This window comes from Pollachius pollachius (assembly GCF_949987615.1).
Source record: "Pollachius pollachius genome assembly, chromosome: 17".
NCBI classification, from domain to species: Eukaryota; Metazoa; Chordata; class Actinopteri; order Gadiformes; family Gadidae; genus Pollachius; species Pollachius pollachius.
In genome coordinates, this window is record NC_136950.1 from 7,037,375 (window position 1) to 7,058,336 (window position 20,962).

The 20,962-nt window shown below is 46.5% G+C and overlaps 2 protein-coding genes across 7 annotated transcripts in view; both read right to left on the reverse strand.

Annotated features, from left to right (window-relative positions):
- Window positions 1–1,217: 1,217 nt before the first annotated feature.
- The window catches only part of LOC307088649 (polyunsaturated fatty acid lipoxygenase ALOX15B-like), a gene marked incomplete at both ends in the record, with an annotated part of 143,864 nt that continues 124,119 nt past the window's right edge, over window positions 1,218–20,962 (reverse strand). Inside the window, 12 exon segments of the mRNA XM_079754600.1 lie at window positions 1,218–1,397; window positions 1,925–2,075; window positions 2,077–2,093; window positions 2,194–2,294; window positions 2,437–2,503; window positions 2,507–2,558; window positions 3,380–3,549; window positions 4,093–4,179; window positions 4,308–4,511; window positions 4,676–4,819; window positions 5,416–5,531; window positions 5,534–5,575. Coding sequence (XP_079610726.1) covers window positions 1,218–1,397; window positions 1,925–2,075; window positions 2,077–2,093; window positions 2,194–2,294; window positions 2,437–2,503; window positions 2,507–2,558; window positions 3,380–3,549; window positions 4,093–4,179; window positions 4,308–4,511; window positions 4,676–4,819; window positions 5,416–5,531; window positions 5,534–5,575 — 1,331 coding nt within the window.
- Window positions 12,821–20,962, reverse strand: part of arhgap21a (Rho GTPase activating protein 21a) — an 85,145-nt gene continuing 77,003 nt past the window's right edge. For all 6 annotated transcript variants that reach the window (XM_079754831.1, XM_079754832.1, XM_079754830.1 and 3 more), the window contains 4 exons: window positions 20,616–20,657; window positions 19,488–19,593; window positions 16,818–16,849; window positions 12,821–15,727 (listed from right to left, as the gene is read on the reverse strand). In XM_079754831.1, the coding sequence (XP_079610957.1) occupies window positions 14,099–15,727; window positions 16,818–16,849; window positions 19,488–19,593; window positions 20,616–20,657 (1,809 nt within the window). In that variant the 3' untranslated portion in view covers window positions 12,821–14,098. The remainder of the gene's footprint in view (window positions 15,728–16,817; window positions 16,850–19,487; window positions 19,594–20,615; window positions 20,658–20,962) is intronic.

The window sequence follows — 20,962 nt, forward strand, 5'->3', positions numbered from 1 at the left end:
TGCACGCAATGCGTTAAGGGAAACAGTGATGAAGAATAAAGATGGACTAGTTGCATCTTGGAGTAATGACTACAACCATTATTGGCTTGAAAAGGGCGGCCCCTTGAATGGCTGTGCATGGGTGTTTGAATACCTCTGGGACTGCTTCTTTTTTTTATTTAAACGCCCATATCTCGACCTCTGAGTGGTACAATTTTTCAAATTGGTCAGACCTTTAGTGCTGAAATTCCCCCTAGGGGCGCTATAGCTTCCGGTCTTAATTAAATGCTTGGTATTTTAGTAGACGGCATGTCCGGCCTGGACAAATCCCTCAATGGCTTTGAGTAATGAAAAGGGATACATAAATGCAATACATTATTATCATGATTGTTTTTTTTATTATTTACCCTTTAAGGAGGGGGAATTCAGTATCCTTTACAACAATATCATAAGGTAGGCTTACATTTGCATTGGATTAAAGAATAGTAATTGAATCTTGATTTTACAGTATCGAACGTTAATTTAAATTGACAAAATCCTTACCTGACAAAGGATGACTGAGAAATAAACCAGTATTGTCAAATGATAGAAGGAAAAACATTTTTGCCTTGGTTTTCCAGTAGACATTCTCAATTCAGTGCAATTAATAATACAAAGGTTAACCACATGTAGAGAAGAAGCGTTGATTCTGAGCAATAAGCAGTGTTACCTCGCTGCCTCGTTGATAAAACTACAAAACTTAAACGATGAATCAAACAATCGAAATATGTCTTATTATAATTTTGTTAAGTTAAAATCATAGCGTAGTAATGTAGCCCCACCTTCACTGAATGCTTGTGCGCTGCCGCAAACGGGGACACGCTTTATATCGCGGTATTTACTGGGAAATGATACCTGTGGATGTCCTTGACATGTATGATGAGCATGGGAACGATGAAGTAAAACAAACCGCTGAAGAAATGTTGAAGGCGTTTGTGTTTCAAACTACACATCGCTAATGTTACATTTTTGAAGGAACTAACAATTTCAGAGGAACAAACATTTGCAAACATTATCAGTTTGTGTTCCTCACAGTTCTAAAGATTTAAGAATATAATTATAAAAAAAATAATCTCATAATTATTCATATTGTATTGTAGGCAGCAGAACGTGTAGACAATGTAGTTTGAACCCAACCCTTCAGCTAGGAGTCCTCCTCCAGGACCACCAGACCCTCCTGTCCCCCTTAGCTCCACCACTCAGATGGCTACGCTATTCTCCAGCAACGCTGGGTCCAGAAACGTGTACGGGATTTCCAGGCCCAAGTTTCTGGCTTCAATAAGTGCACTTAAAAGTCCAAGCTCCCCTTTGAAGACCTCCATGTGCTGGCGTGGAACTCTTTCAGAGAAATGCTCTTCAGGGTAGATGCCAAGGGGCACCTGTTGGGATGAACACAGGTTAAATACATATAATAACACACACACACACACACACACACACACACACACACGCACACACATGTTAAATGCATAGGCCTATAACATAACAGATTTACAAGACATTGAATATAACATTCAGGATACTATAAATATGACAGAGTAAATGTTAAATGGACTGCATTTATATAGTTTTTTCTAATCAGTAGCCACTCAAAGTGCTTTACAATATTGCCTAACATCCACCTATTCCTGCACACACCGATGGCGTTGTCAACCATGCAAGGCAACAGCCAGCTCGTCCTTCCTGTTACCAGCCAACCCACTCTACCTCCTGAGCCCCATGCCACCCCTAAAGTAAGCCTTAGAATACCTTAAATACTTAAATAGTCTACTCTGGGCATTACCATAAGTATATTGCATATACTCCAGGGAATAGGTATAAAAACTCAATGAAGTAAGTGTAGGTCAACTGAATACTGCGGGATGTACGGTATATATTCACCAACCTAACAGTGTGGCAAACTTACAAAATCGCTGGACTGCTTGCTGAGCAGCCACATGGCAGCCATGCCCTGAACGGTGGCGTTGACATCAGGGAGAGCATCCAGGAGGGAGCTGTCATCTGCAGTTCCCTTGGTGGTCGGCGGGGGGCGCTGTAGAGTCGTTGGAGTGTTAGGTCAATGAACCGTAGTCAAACTAAAAATAAATCATCATTTTTGTCAAATTTTGACAAATACTCAAAACAAGTGGAATCTGAAAAAGCATTTAATTGTCAAGAAGATGCCAAAAATCAGACCTGGCCGCTGTTCACTGCAGCGTGCTGGGCGGAACCGGTGAAGAGCACCATGGTGACGAATTTCACCAGCTCAGCTACAGTGTTCAATTTCTGTGGCATTCCTGAGAATTATACATTTTTATATTAAAGAAACGTTACTTGGATTAAATAAAATTAGTTCTTTAGTATGCTTATTCCCAGTATAACATATGTAATAATAATGCATTTCTTCACATGATTTCATTTATTTTGCCTATGGCTCACCAGATTCTGGCCGCGAAAGGAATCCATGTTCAAAGATGTCCAAAACCCAGGTCTGTAGCTCTGTGTCTCACTGGACATCAGAGTTGTCTTTGTAGTAGTAGCCAAGCACTCCCTGAACAAACCTGTATCATGCAGGTACGGTAGCGGTGCCAAAGAATTAGGATTGCGGGAGCTACGGGGGGCTAGATTGTTTATAGCAGTTTTTTTTACATTTGCAAAGCGTTTTGGAGATGCAGTTCGTTCAACACCTCTCAGGCACCCTAGTCGACAGACTGAATCACAGACTACTCTGAGTGATTTTTATTGACCAGTGTAGCAGCAGTGCAGATATTCCATTCTCGAATTTCCCAACAAGGCTCCGCCTTCTTTTCCCCGACAAGGTTTATCATGTAAAGAAGTACTTTTTCAACCAGCTAGTATTGCTAGCTAGAAGGCATTATGCTCCAAAAGCTATGCTTGCCTGGAACCTGCACACAGTTGATTGACAGCTGGGGGTTATGCTCTTTCTCTTTAAGCTTCTCTGATTGGTTGGAAGGAGTTGGCCTCATTGTGAAACTTGCCAATGGAATATCTCTGCACTACTGTGACATTGGTCAATGAAACTCACTCACATAGACCGTGTGTTAACGTGTCCACGTTATTTAATGTTTTGGAGAAAGATTTACCAAAATCATACCTACTACAGCTTTAACATTTAAAGGTTACCGTTTGAAAATAATGTTTCCTGTAACAAGTTCTAGGTGCAGAACAATATCATAACACAACTAAATAAGCACACAACCAAAGAAACCAATAACTAAAATTATTAGTCTGACATTATGTTTAGCCTTTCTAGAGCAGGTGTGATGTTCAGCGGCAACAATTAATTATTGTAATCTTGTACAGTATACGTATTACACTGGTTTATGTGTATAGTTTAACCATTATTCAGTGTCTCTATTACCTGTTGATGATGTCCCACATGTGGAAGCCATCGTCTCTGTAGTAGAAGTGGGGCACAGATTCCAGCCCTCTCTCCTTGATGTCATCCCGAATGCAGAGCGAGGTGTAGGTCATAGATGAAGTGGCTCGTTGCAGGATTTTTTGCAAAGCCTCTCCGCCAGAAGAGGTGATCTTGAGGTGAAACAATCACATTGTTACACTAACCATCAGGGTGGAAAGGATGACAAATAAATGTATCCAAAGGTCTGTTACAATATCATAAACAGATGCACATTTTTAATAAAGTATTATATGTTACAAGGCATATATGCCTTGTAACATATAAGGCATATAAGAGATAGCATATATGCTATCTCTTCATTAAAGAGGTACTGCCATGCCTGGCTAGTTCCTAACCAAAGAGAGTAGGCCTTCTACTGTTTCATACCTGTGTTGTGAAAATAATTAAGGTGACATGCAACATGAAACGTTTCCGTGAAAATGAATTCTGATAAGTTGGACCACTAGTCATAACTGGTCAGGTATTTGTATTCTCTTTCGGTTCGAAACCGAAATAATAACATCAATGGTCCAACTATTTAGACAGAGTTACTGCAGACCGCAATCTTTGTCTCAGAAGGCATATGAAGCAGTTTTCTGTTATACAATTACATAGCTGAATGTGACGTTTCCTGTTTGAGGCAACAACATGTATACACACGGTCGGCTCCCTACCGCATTGAAAATTCCAGTGTCAGATATGAGTAGCTCCCGGGCTACGAAGATAATCTGGAGGGTGTAGCGAGTGTGTGGAACCAGGAGCTAGCCACAAAAAAGGAAAACACAATATATAACACATATTGGAAATGTTTTCTATAATGTTCTGGTCTGTTCTCTATTAATACAATTTTAGATGGAGAGTTTATGAGATCATGCAAAACAACGGTCACCTTGTACAGCGGATGAACCATGGGCAGGTTACACAGGAGTGAGACAGAAAAGACTTCTGCCAGAAGATGAGTTCGGAGCAAGTGGGAGTTAAGCTGGTGGTCCTGGAAATCTGCACTTCTGACAAACATCTTGGCCAACAACCAGTCGTACTCTGAGTCGGTAGGACAGAAGATGGGTTTGTCCTTTGATGGTTCCTGCTTCAACTATAGAAAAGACACAGAGCTCACAGAATGAATTGAACAAATCAATTTGATGGATATGGGAAGTCCCTCAAAGTTTCCATGCAGTTGCATACAGTTATTCCATAACGTTTCCATACATCAGCCAGCATTTGGGGACGGAATTAAGTGTTAATATCAACACTTACCTGGATAGCTATGGGCATCAGCTGATCCTCAGGGGTTTTGTGGAGCAGGACGAGTGGGGCCATCAGGTACTGCTGCTTGCCATTAACCTCATTGGCTTTCAGTCCATCCAAGAGTTTGTAGTCACACAGGAATATGTTGCCACTCTGTTTTAGAATGAGATAAGAACATGTTTCAAATGACAAGGATGTTTTTTTATATATATATTTTACAACAATGGTGTTCCTGCAAACCTGGACTTCTATGATAGTTCTGCCCCTGATTAAAGTATTTGTTTATATATATATTATATATATATGTTACTGCTGAACTACTAAAAACAGATGTGTTGCGGAAACTTTGTGTCCTCTATTCATTTATATTTTATAAAATAAAATAAAAAGGTAACACTTATTATAACACTAATTTACACATGTAATAAATTATTTAAGAACCGTTTACTGTATGTACTTACTATGTAGCAAGGCAATTCACATGATTTTCTGTTCCTAACCTTCCTAACCCCTAACCCTGTTATTACATATTAATTAAATGCTGTCATGTTGGTTACTTCACAGTATTTACTTGTGTAATAACCACTTAGACTATAATGTAAAATGTGAGAAAAAACTATCTTGAATGGAAGTTGCACTCTCTTAAGGTGCTTGCACACCCCCCAACAAACGGCATCAAAAGCAATGATACAAGCACCTTAAAACCATGTTGATTCCTTCAAAGATCACCATTCAGGGGAATCACACACCTGCATCTCTTCTGCTAGGCTCCTCCCACCGCGGAGGAACACCATTTGATCAGTGACTTGAAAATTTTCCGGCAACACCGAACAACGACGGATCACTATTGGATTGACACCGTTTAAAAACCAAAAAGAAAATCCTTCATCCAGTTCTGCTGAACGTATTCTACAGAGAGATGACATGGTGTGAATGCATTTGCAGAGGCTTAGAATACATTTATTCAAAATATAATTTTAATAAGCGATGTACAATTTAAAGGTACCATGGCACGAAAATCTCACTTTATGAGGTTTTCTAACATTGATATGAGTTCCCCTAGCCTACCTATGGTTCCCCAGTGGCTAAAACTTGCATTTGGTGTAAAACGAGCACTAGGTATCCTGCTCGCCTTTGAAAAAATGAAAGCTCAAGCGAGCTGATTTGGAATGTGGCCCCGTATGTCGTCATAAGGGGCCAAGCTAACTCCCCTTTCTCTGCCTTGCCCGCCCAGAGAATTTGGCCCACCAATGCGACAATGAGCTACGACCTTAAGAGCGTCATATGTGTGTGTGATTACACACACTGTAACGCAAGTGTTGTACACTTCTTTGTTATTTGGTTAACTGTTCTGTTGTTGGTGTTATGGCGCATAACACATTGTTTATTTGACGTCTCTCGTATTACCACAACGACTGTACGACTGTATTTGGGGTTATCTCAGCCATCGTTGAGGCCTGCTGCCCGCTGCCGCGAGACACCACCCACGCAAAGCACCACCGCCCGGCAACCATTAGCGGGCAGCCGGCAGCGGGCAGCCGGCAGCGCGCGGTTCAGTCTACTTCAGAATGATGTGGAAGTGGAAGAACCAGAGACGTCGGAGAACCCGACGCAGTCGTTTGAGATCTATAATATCGTGTGGAGGCGCTCACAGCTTTTGGCCGTGATAATATATATGAAATGATATAGATATCTATGTATAATATGATGTAGATATAGAGCTCCAGGACTCCCGAATATTTACAGAACACGGCCAACACGGCTGTGTGCGCCTCGCCATTGCGATACATCCACTGTGAACAGAGCGCGTGGTACTGTGTTCGCAAGCTGCTCAGGGCCACACCCCCACCCTCCTCCTTGACCCGCCTCTCTCCTCCTCATTTGCATTAAAGCTACAGACACCGAAACGGCGCGTTTGGGGAAAGCTCAATGTGCGACTGGCTGGAAATTAATATACAGTTAATATTTAACTGTCACTGAGGGCACTGATACCGATACCTAGCCTGCTATGAGCTAATTGTAAACAAGTGCTTTCATAGCTGATATCATTAGTCAGATGTAATAGAAGCCTTGGTATTATTCTGTGTCATTTATTAATGCTGGGGGCATGCTCACACAGGCAGGGGTGTCGTAGTGGGGGGAACAGTCGGACGGTACCCAGGGCCCTAATGGAGGGAGGGCCTTCAAAAAGCCTGGGATAAAAACTTTTCCTTTGATTGCCATTTTTTATTTCTAAGTAATTCATTTTGTACGTAAATATACATTGGCTGAATACAACGTTTGCATGACTGAAGTTCATTTATAGAAAAATAAAAAGTGTCACTGTCAAACCTTACAGAAGGCTCAAAATAGATTCAACCCAAAAAGTCAAGCAGCTTATCACACGTTGATTGACTGCTAATGCTGGAAAAAAGCAAGCAGAGGGAAAACAGATATTTCTTAAAAACACAAAAAGGTGAGTACAACGGTTAAAGAATGGTTGAAGAATGGTTTGAGCTAATATCAGCAGCTGTTTAGATTGGAGGCAGTTAGCGAGGAATCTATTAATCAACATCATAAAGGAATCAGCATTATACCTTCAAAGTCAAGTGTCTAATTTCTTTCAATATTAGAATACCTAGCAAATAAAATATCCAAAAAATCACAGATTATTATAACTAATTTACATTTGGCATGAACAGTTCATTAGTGGCTATCCTAATAATAACTACAGATCCATTTGTACAATTATTTGCCCAATTATTTGTATTTTCTTTTAAGATGAGATACATGGATAAACAGAGGTAGGGGGCCCACAGAGGCTGCTTTGATATAGGGCCCACATTTTTGTGCTACACCCCTGTGTTTTTTTTTAGAAAAAAGCATGGATCCTGGTCAGCTCTCCATTCCAATGAATAAAAAGATGTTTTTTGTAAGTATTGCATACTTTAATCTACTTTTAATAGGAATGTTTATTCTGATCGTATTGGTCTGAATATAAAGTCAGAATTAGCATTCCTATATAAAAAAAACACACTTGTCCAAATGTGTCACTATCACCTTCGTCATATTGAATTCAAGTTCAAGTTTAAGAGTAATGCCAATAACATTTCCAGGATAAAAATATAATGTGTAACCTATTCAGGAATTCTTCAGAAATACAACTCAAAAAATGACAGACAGCGATGAGATCATGTTTTGGCGTGGGACGGAGCAATGGGCGGGGCAAGCGGGTCCGCAAGCCTCCGCAACCCTATACTATTTTTTCATGGTGGGAGTCAAAATTTAGAAAAAGAAAATCTGTGTGATGAAAACCCTGAAACAATCTTGAAAGGAATAAATGAGTGACTTTTTTTGTTAATCTATGTTGTTGCTTTACGTATTTAAAGGGATACTTCACCGACCATGGCAGAAGCAAATATGCAATGGAAAACACTTAACAGCCGAAGTGGATTTTGAAAATCTATGGCTGGATTCTGACATTCAGGGATATTTGTACGAGCTAGAATAGTCAGGAAGAATTGAGACGAATCGGGGGGGTTGGAGGCTGCTGCAGCTGAACAAGCCTTGCCTGTTGCCGAGGACGAGGAGCCGGAACGCGCCGGTTTGCTCTGGTCGCCTATAGACACTAACACAGAGTCCCTGTGCTGCAGCGAATTCCAGCGATGCCAGTTTCTTCTGGAATACATGGTTGGATCTGGCGAGGACGGGGCCATGTGTGTAACCTCTCACCCAGGCTTTACGCCTCGTCTGAACAGTAGGGTATTGGATACATATCCGGACCCAGAAAGTGACCTGGAAACGCCAGCCAAAGCCCGCCGGGAGAAACAGACGTCTGAGCATAGAGTAAGTGTTTGTTTTTTTTTACTAACACATTGGCTAAAATAGTTTTGAGTCCCGGGGAACGTGACAATGTAGTTATCTGAAAGTAGCCGATCTTATTGGCAGAGCATAGGCTACGTTACGTTAGCCTGAAGTCCGTGTAATGCTGGCATAATTTATCCTGCTTTGCTAATGTTGTTCTTTCTTTCTTTCTTAGACAGTATCGCCTCCCTGTGTGGTCCAGGCCATCAGAGCTAATGACTAGAGGTGGTTCGGTCGCGAACTGATTCGTTCGAAGGAACGAATCGTTAGAACGAACGATCCGAACTGGTTCTTCTCTCTCGTTCGCGTCGTTCGCGTCGGTCGTCTCGTTCGCGTCGGTCGTCTCGTTCGCGTCGTTCGTGACTCAGAATTGACTCCTCCCAGACCCACGACTCGCAGACAGTTCGTTCAGGAAGACGAGGGACCGAGGCGACTCACGGCACACACTGTTGCTTGCACTGCACCAGGAGCAGGTTATAGTTATAACTAGGCTTTACTTAGTTAGCTTCAACGATACATGAAGTAAACATACTTGGAACGTCCATGTAGGCCTACGCAGCAGCACTATGCGCAGGTGATGCTGCATGATATGCCGCAAGGCATATCATTATTAACTAACGCATTATCTCTGAGGTGAAGTAAAGCCTCAGGTGGTCCGTTACATTTTCTTGTCAAGTAGCCTGGTGTTTACATTTTAGGGTTAGGGTTTCACATTGTTCCTTTATCTCGGGTATTTTTGTAATATATAAAATTAACGATATTGACTCAACTTTCAGGATAAAGTGATTCGATTGGCCATTCGATTCACCGGAAACTCGACTGAACCAGTTCAGTCGAGTTTCCGGTAGCACTGAGTCTGACTGACTCAGCTGAGAACCATGCAATGGGTGCATTGCATGATGCGATTCACCGCTACCGGAAACGGAAACTGGACTGAACCGGAAACTGGGCTGAACGAACGAACGAACGATTCGCGAACGACTCATCTTGGCGAACTGACTGACGCGAACTGGTTCACGTAAACGAATCATTGAATCCACCTCTACTAATGACCCAGCACCAGATGGGCAGTACCGTGGCTGACAGGAGACAGTAGATGCTCAAGATGAGCTGTGACTATTTTGACTCTAGCAAACTTTACACTTTTTATTTTTGTAAATAGTTCATATTTTCTTATGAATAAAACTTCTAATTCATGTTGGTTGTTGTGATTTGTTTACTAACCCAAGTGCTGTTATACTAAAGTAGGCCTATTGTATAAGATAAACACTTATTTCAACTGGGGAGAAAAGGTTGAGTACAAATGCTTGATATGCTGAGCTACTGTAATTAGCAAATATTTTTATGCTGTACAGTTATATACAAATGATGCGTTTGAAAAAACGAGAGCAGAAGTCTAAACTAGTCAACTATCACGGGGATATGTTTACACAAAGTTTGCTCACGCTACCATAGCGCTAGTATACTGGGTCCTTCCCCTTCCAAACGGAAGCAGGCGGGCAGTGCAGCGAGCGCAATGCACTGTGGTAGTTCGAGGATTTCTTACTTGGAGCCAGAGAGACTACTTCTGCCTTTTCTCGGGCTAGGATGAACCGATTTCAATTTTTTTTGCACATTTATAATACATAGAATTATTTACTTCTTATAACCTTCATATCTCCGGTAAAGTATCCCTTTAATTCAAATAAATTCATTATATGATACCCAAAGGCATGATGGCTACCATATCTGCTCCTTGAACGTCACCTGACGTCAACCGTAGCCAACAGACTGTAGGCTGCTCGTTCAATTGACTATATGGCCAATCAGTGGCCATGTTGTCGATTGAGGGTGAACGAGCACACGCACATTGTAAATTACTTTGCTGAACGCAATGCGCGCCTTTTCAATAACATCGCGATGAATAGTTTAGTTTAGGCCTGTATACATGTTAAGTTGCAAAATGGCAGTTAATTAATTTAAATAATTAAATTTAGAAAGTGAAACTCATGTATTATATATTAATTCCACCAAAAGTGAAATATTTCAAGCCTTTAATTTTACAAATCCTGATGATTATGGCTTACAGCTCATGAACACCCACAATTCATTAACTAAGAAAATTATATATAAAAAAAAGATACCCAAAGGCATGATGGCTACCATATCTGCTCCTTGAACGTCACCTGACGTCAACCGTAGCCAACAGACTGTAGGCTGCTCGTTCAATTGACGATATGGCCAATCAGTGGCCATGTTGTCGATTGAGGGTGAACGAGCACACGCACATTGTAAATTACTTTGCTGAACGCAATGCGCGCCTTTTCAATAACATCGCGATGAATAGTTTAGTTTAGGCCTGTATACATGTTAAGTTGCAAAATGGCATTTTGACCTTTCCTCAAACTCAAACTAGCTATCTTTTTAACACAAAATATATAGGCTAAAGTATCGATTAGGAAAGGAAAAAAATATATAGATAAAATCAATAGAATAAAGCAGTCTAAGGCTTATTATATTTTGCCTCAGCCAGGCCTTCTAATCTGTTTGTTTGTTATTTGTCCACATCCATACGTTCTTAGAACTTCTGACGGGTATTCCATCAAAGTCGCTAACGAAAGCGGCGCTTAGTTGATTAAGCCCGGTCAGAACTAACGGCAACTTCCACTTGAGGCTAAAGCCATTCCATCAACGTAATTCAGCCGCCTTGCTCAGGCTAGTTCAAGCCAGGCTTACGTTATTGTGGATTACGCACGCTCACGAGATATGTAACTAGCCCAGAACCGTGAATGTCGAATCATGATTCAAATGTCCGAAAAGGACCGAGCGGGATATTTTCCAAAGGCGAACAGAAGCTGCTTGTGGAGGTCTATGAGGAGTACAAGCATACAATAAATCAAAAAGGGAACACCTCCCTGTAATAAAAACAGGGAGGCCGCCTGGCAATAAAATCGCCGATCTTCTAAATGAAGATCGGCAATCTTATCACATTCTTCTCTGTCACTGATTGGTTTGAAACAAGGTGCATCTCAATCCTAATCACTGTGCCTGGGGAAGGATGGAAGGCACCAGGTGGAGCAGAACAGGTCCACATCAATGGTACAGTTTAAAATATTGATATTAAATATCTTTAGATTAGGTTAAATCGCTATGCGATGTACAGCAACACTTGCGTGTTAGTCACCCTTCAGTACACAACCTTAAACCCTGTTTATGCCTAAACAGAAACTAAATGACCTCAGAGACATGATAAAGATAAGGAATGTATAAAATGCTGTTGTGATTGGTAAAGGCTGTAAGGTTTTTCCTTTGGCTACATTATTGGAGAAGAAAACGGTGTACAGGTGCATCTCTTAATAAATTAGAATATTGTGGAAAAGTTAATTAATTTAAATAATTAAATTTAGAAAGTGAAACTCATGTATTATATATTAATTCCACCAAAAGTGAAATATTTCAAGCCTTTAATTTTACAAATCCTGATGATTATGGCTTACAGCTCATGAACACCCACAATTCATTAACTAAGAAAATTATATATAAAAAAAATCCAATATTGTAACACACTCTACACTGTAATCAGCAAATTACCTCAAAATACCTGAAAAGGTTTCCTCTCAGTCTGGTTCAGTAATACTGTGTTTGATTGGCCAGCAAACTCGCCTGATCTGAACCCCTGCAACCCACTGCTGACGGCTGAACATCCTAAAAGAATGCAACGCACATATGATAGAAGAGGAATTGTATTCATTGAACCAAAATATGTTCCAAGATTTGTAATCAAATTTTGTGTGTATTTCCCGCCTTTACTTACATACCGAGGCAGACTTTTAGTACACACATTTGTGAAAATTCCCCAAATAGTATTACCATACAATTTTCACGAAAGTGCCGAGAGACGTTCTGCCTCCTTTACCACCCTGTTTGTGAATTGCTTGACTAGATCCATGGCCCCCACAGTCAGATGGTTGGATATGTAAAAATAATAAGATTGTTACCAACCCCGCCTCCCCAATAATTTGATGTGCAAATTGAGTGCTAAAATTGTAGGAAATGTATGCTGTTTTTTGATACGCCCAAAATAAAGGCAAATGAGTTTTTTGTTTTTTTTTAAATGACTGATGAATTTTGTGTGAAGTGTTGTGGACTTATTCGAAACGGCAAACAAATGAACAAACATGTTAAACGAGTGCTTATTTTAGCAGTAAGCCTTCATGAATTGGGTGTTAATTAAGGGGTAGGATACTTTAGACATGGCCAAAACATGGCCTTTTTGTTGCAAAAAGGCAGATGAACTGGATGAAAAGTACGGACACAGTGATGTTATAAAGACGTATATTTATTTCCAGTGTCTTTTCAGGGAGGGCCTGTACACAGACGAGAACCCACGGCTGCATGCAGTTCCAAAGGCCATGTCTCTTGATTTCCGTTAACTTGCAGTCAATCCCAGCGATGCCGGCAGCCATGCACTCAATTACTGTGGTTGTAAAAACATGTCATATCATTGTTGTAATGTGAACTCCAGCTTTGGTTGAGTTATCTTTTAGTAAGAATTTAACCGCCATTCAAATCTCTAAACATAAAAACACGGAATGATTATAAACGTTTTTTCGTGTTCCCAAATATTATTTCAGTTAGTGACAATTGGGATTCGTACAATAAACTTATTTTTCACACACAATCAATTCCAAAATAGGCACTTTTCTTCATTTAATTATTATTATTTTGGGGCTAAAGTAATAAAAAACTAAAAATAAATCAAACATTTGTATTTTCTTTTCAAACGTCCTATTTTTGGATTGTGCATTCGGAAATAAAAATATGTATAACAAGAATAACATACCGTCATGTCTTCAACATTTCAATACAAGGTCGTATAATTTTTCATCCAACTAATAAAATAATTCCAGTCCTCGGGGCTTGTGTCTGTCTGTTGTGGCTGTACTATAAAACAATAGAAAAATAAACCTTCTATAGTACACAGCACAGGAAGCAGCCCTTGAACACACCTACATTCAAGTAAAGAGACACCGAATACGTACGCGTCGCGTTTCCCCCGACAACACTGTCGTCACGATGAAAACGAGCGCGAGTCGACGTAAGTAAAGCTCCTACATTCTTCAAACCGGCCACGATAGTGACGAGGGTATCAACGCCGTCCTGTTAGGAACAAACCCGTCAAGACTGCGATTGGACGAGGAGAAACGGGACTCTCCTACGGCACGCCGTGTTCAAAGTCCGGAGGGAAGGTTCACACCTCTGCTCGGTGCGCCGCGGAGAGAGTGTAAACGTGTTCGGGAAGACGTGGCGGCCGTTGATCGTCTCCCGCGGTTCCCAATCCTGGGGGGGGGGTCTATTTTTCCTTCATCATTATCGTGGTGTCGTGGCGTGGGCCTCTACACGGACTATGTACAGTACAAACACACAGTATATACACAGGGTACATATGTACTCGGTAGAAAAAATATTGTGCAATAACTCTAAAACGCTAAAATACAAAAAAGAAAACAAAGCCACCCCGTTCCAGTCTCTGACCTCTCACAGGCGCCCCCCCCACCCCACTCCCACACACACACACACACGCAGATGTGCACACACTCACACCCCCGCTCACAGGTACTGATAGAACCGCGAGCGGACCACCACGTGCGCCCCTGACAGTTTGTGGGGGTGGGCGTCGGCCACGGCCACGGCGCCCCCGTTGAGCCGCTCCGGGGGCTCCTTGGTCGGGGCGGGCCGCGGCGAGGAGGGGTCCGCCCCGTCCTCCTCCGGGAGCGCCCTGGGGGCCGCCTCGGGGCAGCGGGCGGCGCGCAGCTCCCCGCTCAGCCAGCCGCGCAGCGTCAGCTCCCGGTGGGCGCGGCCCGGCTTCAGCCGCTCGCAGGCGGACAGCTCCGCCTCCTGGTCGCCGCCCCCCTGCTCCCGCCAGTCGTTGATGACGGCCAGCTCGGCGAAGTCCCGCTGCCCGCCCATGGTGTGCCGGCGCCGGATGCTCTTCCTCTTGGCCCGGGCCTCGGGGCCCCCGGGGGGGGCGTGGCCCTTGGCGCCCGGCGCGGCGGCCGCAGCGGCGTCGTCGTCGTCGGCGACCGCCGTCCGCAGGCGGAGCTTCAGCCGCTCGGCGATCTTGATGCGCCAGGTGGGCTGGGCGCGCTCCGACTCGCTGCGCGGCGACGAGGAGCTGAGGCTGCCCGTCGACCGGCCCTTCCTCATCACCTCCAGCACGCCGGACAGCCGGGCGCGGGACTCCGCCCTCCCCTCGCCGCCGCCGGCCACGCCCTCCGCCGAGGAGTCGCTGTCCGTCTTGTGCCTCAGGGAGCGGCGGCGGGACGTCCCGTCGCTCCCGGTCAGCCGGTGGGTTGGGAAGAACAGGCGCCGCGTCTCCGGCTGGCCCGCCGCGCTCCCGTCCAACACCGCCGCCGCACGCTCGCCCCGATGGCCCCCGGCGGCGTCCTGCCGCGGCGTGGACTGGCTGCTGCCGCCCTGCGGCGCGAACACGGGGAAGTCGCTCTCGCTGTCCGTCTCCAGCGCCGGCCGGCCCTCGCTGAGCAGCTCGCTGCGCTCGTCGTCCGCCTCCTCGCCGCCCGGCGTGGCGCCGCACTCCGCCCCCGACTCCGCCCCCGTCAGGAATGTGACGGAGGAGGTGGTGGAATAGTCCGAGGTGATGGAGCTCACCTCCGCGCCGGCCGCCGCCCCGCCGCCGCCACCGCCGCCGCCCGGCCACGCCCCCAACGTCCACTTCCTGGGTCGCGACCTTGCAGCCGCCGCCGCCGCCAGGGCTGCGGAGCTGCCGCTCCCGAGGTCGGAGGCCGTCTCGTCCGACAGCGACGACTTGGCGCCGGTGGCTGCCGCTCTGGCCCCGGGGCCCGCCGCGCCCGGGGGCTTGGGGGACGGCGAGGGGGACGGCTGTCGGGACAGCGCCCGGGAGAAGAAGGAGTTCCTGTGCTCCTTCTTGGTTGCCTCTAGGCTCCGACCGTTCTCCTTCCTCCAGGCCTCGGCCCGCGCCTGCTCCGTGGCCCCGTCCTGGGCCTCGGGGCCCTGCAGGGGGGCCTGTTGGAGGGGGAGGAGGAGGCCCTCGGGGGTCTGAGCGGCGCCGGGCTCCGGGAGAACGGCGTCCAGGTCCTCGTCTGAGCTGCTAGGCGGCAGCTTCTCCTTGGACTTCCTTCGCTTGCGGCTGGCCACAGCAAAGATGGAGGAGACTAGGAGCTCTCTGCTGCACCCCTCCCTCCCTGGGCCCAAGGAACCCTGCAGAGAGAGAGGGAGAGAGAGAGAGAGAGAGAGAGAGAGGAGGGAGGGGGAGAGAGAGAGAGAGAGAGAGGAGGGAGTGGGAGAGAGAGAGAGAGAGAGAGAGAGAGCGAGAGAGAGAGAGAGAGAGAGAGAGAGATAGAGAGAGAGAGAGAGAGAGCGAGCGAGAGAGACAGCGAGAGAGAGGGGGATGAGGAGAGAGATGGAGAGGGGAGGTGAAAGAGCAGAACAGAAAAACAATGAAAACTCTCGCCGTGGAAGAGTCAGCGCGTCCAGAGCAGCAAACAGAAGTGGTTGGTTTGGTGAGTCCCGCCTGCCTTTACAGACCAGCGGCTGCAGGGCTGCTCCTCTGCAGCTCCACACAGCAGAGAGAACAGCACGTTAGGGCGCCCGCCGACCACTCCCAGCACAGTAGTAGCACCTAGCAGCCGGTGAGCACTGAGCTTAGCTAGCGTAGCATAGCATGCGATGGCCCCGCGGCAGCCTCATCACAGCGCAGCAATGGGAGGTCTGTCGTTAGCTTCAGGTCAACACACCGCCGTGTGGGCAGGGCGGCGGAGGAGGGCTAGCGCTGACATAGCTGGCTAGCTATAGCCGTTCTCACGTGTAGCGTGTCTGACCCCAGTCCACTGCAAAGGCTCAGTTGGTTCCACGTCGACGCGACGCAATGACCACGCAGACGCTTCGACGCAGTCGTGGACCTGCTTTGGTTCTGCGTCGGGTTTTAGCGAGCGGACCAACCACAGCCCTTGCTGCTGCGTCGCCTAAACGCAAGGTTAACATTTTTGGAAGGCGCACGTCGGGTCCACAAGGACGTGATGTTGTCCGTAAACCCCTTTGCGATGCGTCGACGTGGAACCATAAATAAGCCTCAAGCCTCCGGCAACCCCCCTGGTCCCGCCCTAGTGTCGGGTCACACATGTGAAGCAAAATTGTGCACCAGCAAGCTAGCCGTTAGCAGTCGGTGAGGATGGATCGTTTGAGGCCGTCGTCGTCGTGTATCTCCCCGGTTAGCTTACACTCACCACTCAAAGGTGGGAAGGTTGAGTGGGTTTCCCCCCGTACACTGCACACCCGTACACCTGCTTACCTTGGACTTAGCCGAGTCACTAGTGGCTGAATCTGCAAGGGACACAAGAAGAAGAGGAAGACGGATTAGCATTCGATAGAGAAACAAATAGGAAAAAACTAACTCAACAGGTGAGGAGGGGATGGAGGCGTTACATGAGGACGTCAACCAGAGAGAAATAATAAAGAATGACAAATAAAATACTGGAAGACGAGTTTAGAGGCGAGTCACAGAACTGGAGGTGGAGCGACAAGGAAAAAGGAGTATTGCCAAAGGGATGATGACTGATGAGCAGTGGGAGTAGCTGCATGCGCAGAACACATGAAGACAAGCAGGCCATGCGACTTTGTTACCACGGCAGTATGTAAGGACCGAGAACCTTCCCAGTTGTATGTGCCCTAATTCACTGTGAGAGTCAGTGGACAAGCCGGCATCGTGGTGCTGTTGCTGGCATAGTAACGGGAGGGGAGGGTGGGGGCTTGCCATGACGACAGTGACACGACAACGACCGACGAGGCTGACTTTGATGGGATGGCCACGGTGCAAGCCCAACGAACACAACAAGTGAAGGAGGAGGGGTACGGGGGTACGGGGGAGGGCCAATAGGAGGAGAGGAGAGACTGACAACACGTAGAAACACAAAACAGTCCATCCAATCCCCTGCTGCGCCTCAAAGTACTCTCCACACCTGATCTTGTGTTCTGGGATGTGCCGTTACCATGGCTAAACTGCTACACCGAGTAAGCAGAGTTCAGATCCGTCTGAAGATCATAAGAAGTAATGAGAAACGACTGATGGAGCCAAACATCCGCCATGTTGGATATGGCGTCGGCCGTCTTGTCTATCACGCTACGGAGACTGGTCCGGTCCGGTTGTGGATTTAGTTCTGGTTTAGATGCGCAGTGAGAGCGGTGGTAAGAGCACATCCATACATTAGTATCAGTTTAGTTGTTCTATTCAAGCCCCGCCCCGCCCCAACATACAGATGATGATGTCACGGTATGAGGGTGAGGAAACAGACTGGGGGGAGGGGGAGGGGGGGAGCCAGGGTCCCTACCGGTCTATCTCTTCCGTCGGCAGGCTTGTGGTGAGACAGTGAGGAGAGGAGACATCGCACAGCGTTCAGACAGAACCAGCTCTCTGGGCGCGTGTATGCTAGGACACTATACCGTACCGTGTGTCCACCGCGCCTTTCTCTGCTTCTTTCTCTCCCTCTCGCTCGCTCGCTCTTTCTCTGTTCACTGCCCCCCTCCCCTCTCTCTCTCCCTCTCGCTCGCCCCCTGTCTGTTGTCAAAGCGCGGCCGTCGTGGTCTGGAGAGGAGGCGGCGGCGGCGCTCAACAGAAGTGCGGCGCGGTGCAGAGGAGGCAGCTACAGTGCGGGCAACACGTCTCCTTCCTCCTACAGTCCCAGCTGCCCACGGCGGACATGAGGGAGTCCATCAGTGACATCACGGCGCGATAGACCCCGCCCACTTGGCCTGTGTCAGGGTGAGTGATGGTGTGTGATGTAAAAGCCTCTAGGAGATGCGACAGAGCCTCACTACAGATACACAGGGACCAGAGAGCCGCCTCACGCTTTAAAAACACACTCGCTCACGGGACCGGGAGGTCCTTCAGTTTGGTCTGGTCTGGATTAGTTTGGTCTGGTCTGGTCTGGATTAGTTTGGTCTGGTCCGGTCTGGTCTTGATTAGTTTGGCCTGGTCCGGTCTGGATGAGTTTGGTCCAGTATGGATTAGTTTCTTCATGTCCGGTCTGGTTTGGATTAGTTTGGTCCAGTCTGGATTTGTTTGTTCTGGTCTGGATGGGTTTGGTCTGGTCTATTTGTACTGGAGTAGTTAGTAGTTTAGTCTTGTCAAGTTTGGTCTGGTCCAGTCTAGTCTAGTCTTGTCTGGTCTGGTCTCAGTCTTCAGGGTAAAGAGCATGGTGGGTTAGTGCAACAGGGCCAAAGATGAGAGGGAGGTGGTATATAAACCTACACCATGGAGCCAACATGGCTGCCCAGCACTGACCGGATCTACCGTCTACATACACCACGTGTGATGGGCTGGAGGAGTGGGCAGTGACCTGTCTGTCTGCCCATCACTAGCCTTTCCAAAACAACATCAACCCCTCTGATCGTTTTGTCTGGGATGTCTGCCATAAGGACAACATTACGAACCACGGCTTTGTGCTGCAGTGAATGCAGTCCATGGAAAACGTTTCATATTCTATTCATATTCTACGTTCTATGGCAGCGGGGCTCCATAGTGCAGGTTTAAGCATCGGGAGATAACACATACCCCCTTAAAGCAGGGTCAGATCTAACATAAGGAGATCTAAGGGGACACAGAGAGAGATGCATATTATTCTACATACCCATCAGGGAGGGGTGTGTAGAAGTGCAGGCAAGTTATTTATTCCTTCATCCTTTCATCACTCGGTCACTCGGCCACTCACTCACTCCCTCACTCACCCATGAAAAGGAGAACGCCAATAATTTGCCCACTCTTCCCCGGGCCTTTTGAGTAAAAGTGAGTAAGTCACAGATAAATCCAGACACAGAGGGGGGAGTAAGGGAGGAGTCACTCTAGGTAAGAGGAGGAGCATGATGATCATCATCTTCATTATCATCATCATCATCATCATCATCAACACAGGATACAAAGGCGCGTTGAGCTGTGAGAATAGGGGGGGCAGGGGGCGGGGGTTACCTGACACTTCCCCCTGCGACGCGCCCGTGCGTCCGATGTTGGTCAGCAGGTGGTCGATGTTGGGCACAGGCTGCGACTCCACCGCGCTCTGGTCCCGCGACGCCACCTGACCCGGGCAACGGAGAGCACACACGTTGGTCGGAGACACGGACTATGGCCTTGCTTAATCGGAGGATCGCAATTTCGGATTTTGGCTCAAGCAATCTCCAAACTAAGATAAATCGAGTTGAAACGTTTTTTTTTACGTTATTATTTTGGATTTAGACATTTTCTGTTTCACAAATGCATCATGTCTTCAGACTCAAAAATAATCGTTTGATAATCGTGATTTCAATATTGAAATCACGATTATCAAACGATTATTTTGATAATCGTGACTGCTCGACTTGTTTTCCATATGGAGCAGTCCTACGCGGGACCCTTCCTCCTCTGGAGGAGGGGTCGGTGTCTGAGGGGGGGAGTGTTTCTAACTGGGTGGATGAGTGTTTGTGTAGGCTCAAGATAAGCGGTTGTCTTCATGTTCTGTGTGCACCTTGCCCCCCCTAATTCATCCTTCTGTCTGCTTTAGCGTTTTGCGGCGACTGCGAAACGCTAAAGCAGACCCCCCTGACGTTCAACCGGCCAGCCCCCCATCACCATAAGTTTAACATTGTGCTTGTATAATGATGGCACCCATTGCACTCCTAACCACCCTGTAAGGAAGGATCCCCACTCTGTGTTCCTGCTCAAGATTGCTTCCTTGCATATTATGGGAGTTTTGCCCTCTGGGGGGGGCTATCATAAATACATGGCCTCTTAAGCCCTTTAAGACGGTAACTGTGGTTAAGGGCTATAATATAACATAATTGAATTGATTTAATTAGTTGGTGGTGGGAAAGTGAGGAGACACAAGAGCTAAACAAGTTTGAAATGTCTGTGGGTTAAGTGCTTTCAAATATCTAAGCCTTGTGTATGAGAGTGCCGTTGTAATTCTTCATTAACAATGTTACAAGATTTACTAAATTACACAGAGAGGAAGGGAGAGCGAGAGCGAGAGCAAGAGAGAGAGAGAGAAAGAGAGAGAGCGAGAGAGCGAGAGAGAGAGAGAGAGAGAGAGAGAGAGCATGTAAAGGCGATGGCTCTACCCACCACTGGCTCCTCACTGTCCTCGTTGGTGAAGAACCAATCGTACTGTAATAGAGAGAGGAGAGGAAGAGGAGGAGTCACTCTCTCAGCAGGAGGACCCCCCACACGGGACAAGGCAAATATTATGAATACAGCAGTGATCATACGACAGGTACAGGGGAGAGACAGGGGACAGACAGGTACAGGGGAGAGACAGGGGAGAGACAGGTACAGGGGAGAGACAGGGGACAGACAGGTACAGGGGAGAGACCGGGGAGAGACAGGTACAGGGGAGAGACAGGGGAGAGACAGGTACAGGGGAGAGACAGGGGAGAGACAGGCACAGGGGAGAGACAGGGGAGAGACAGGTA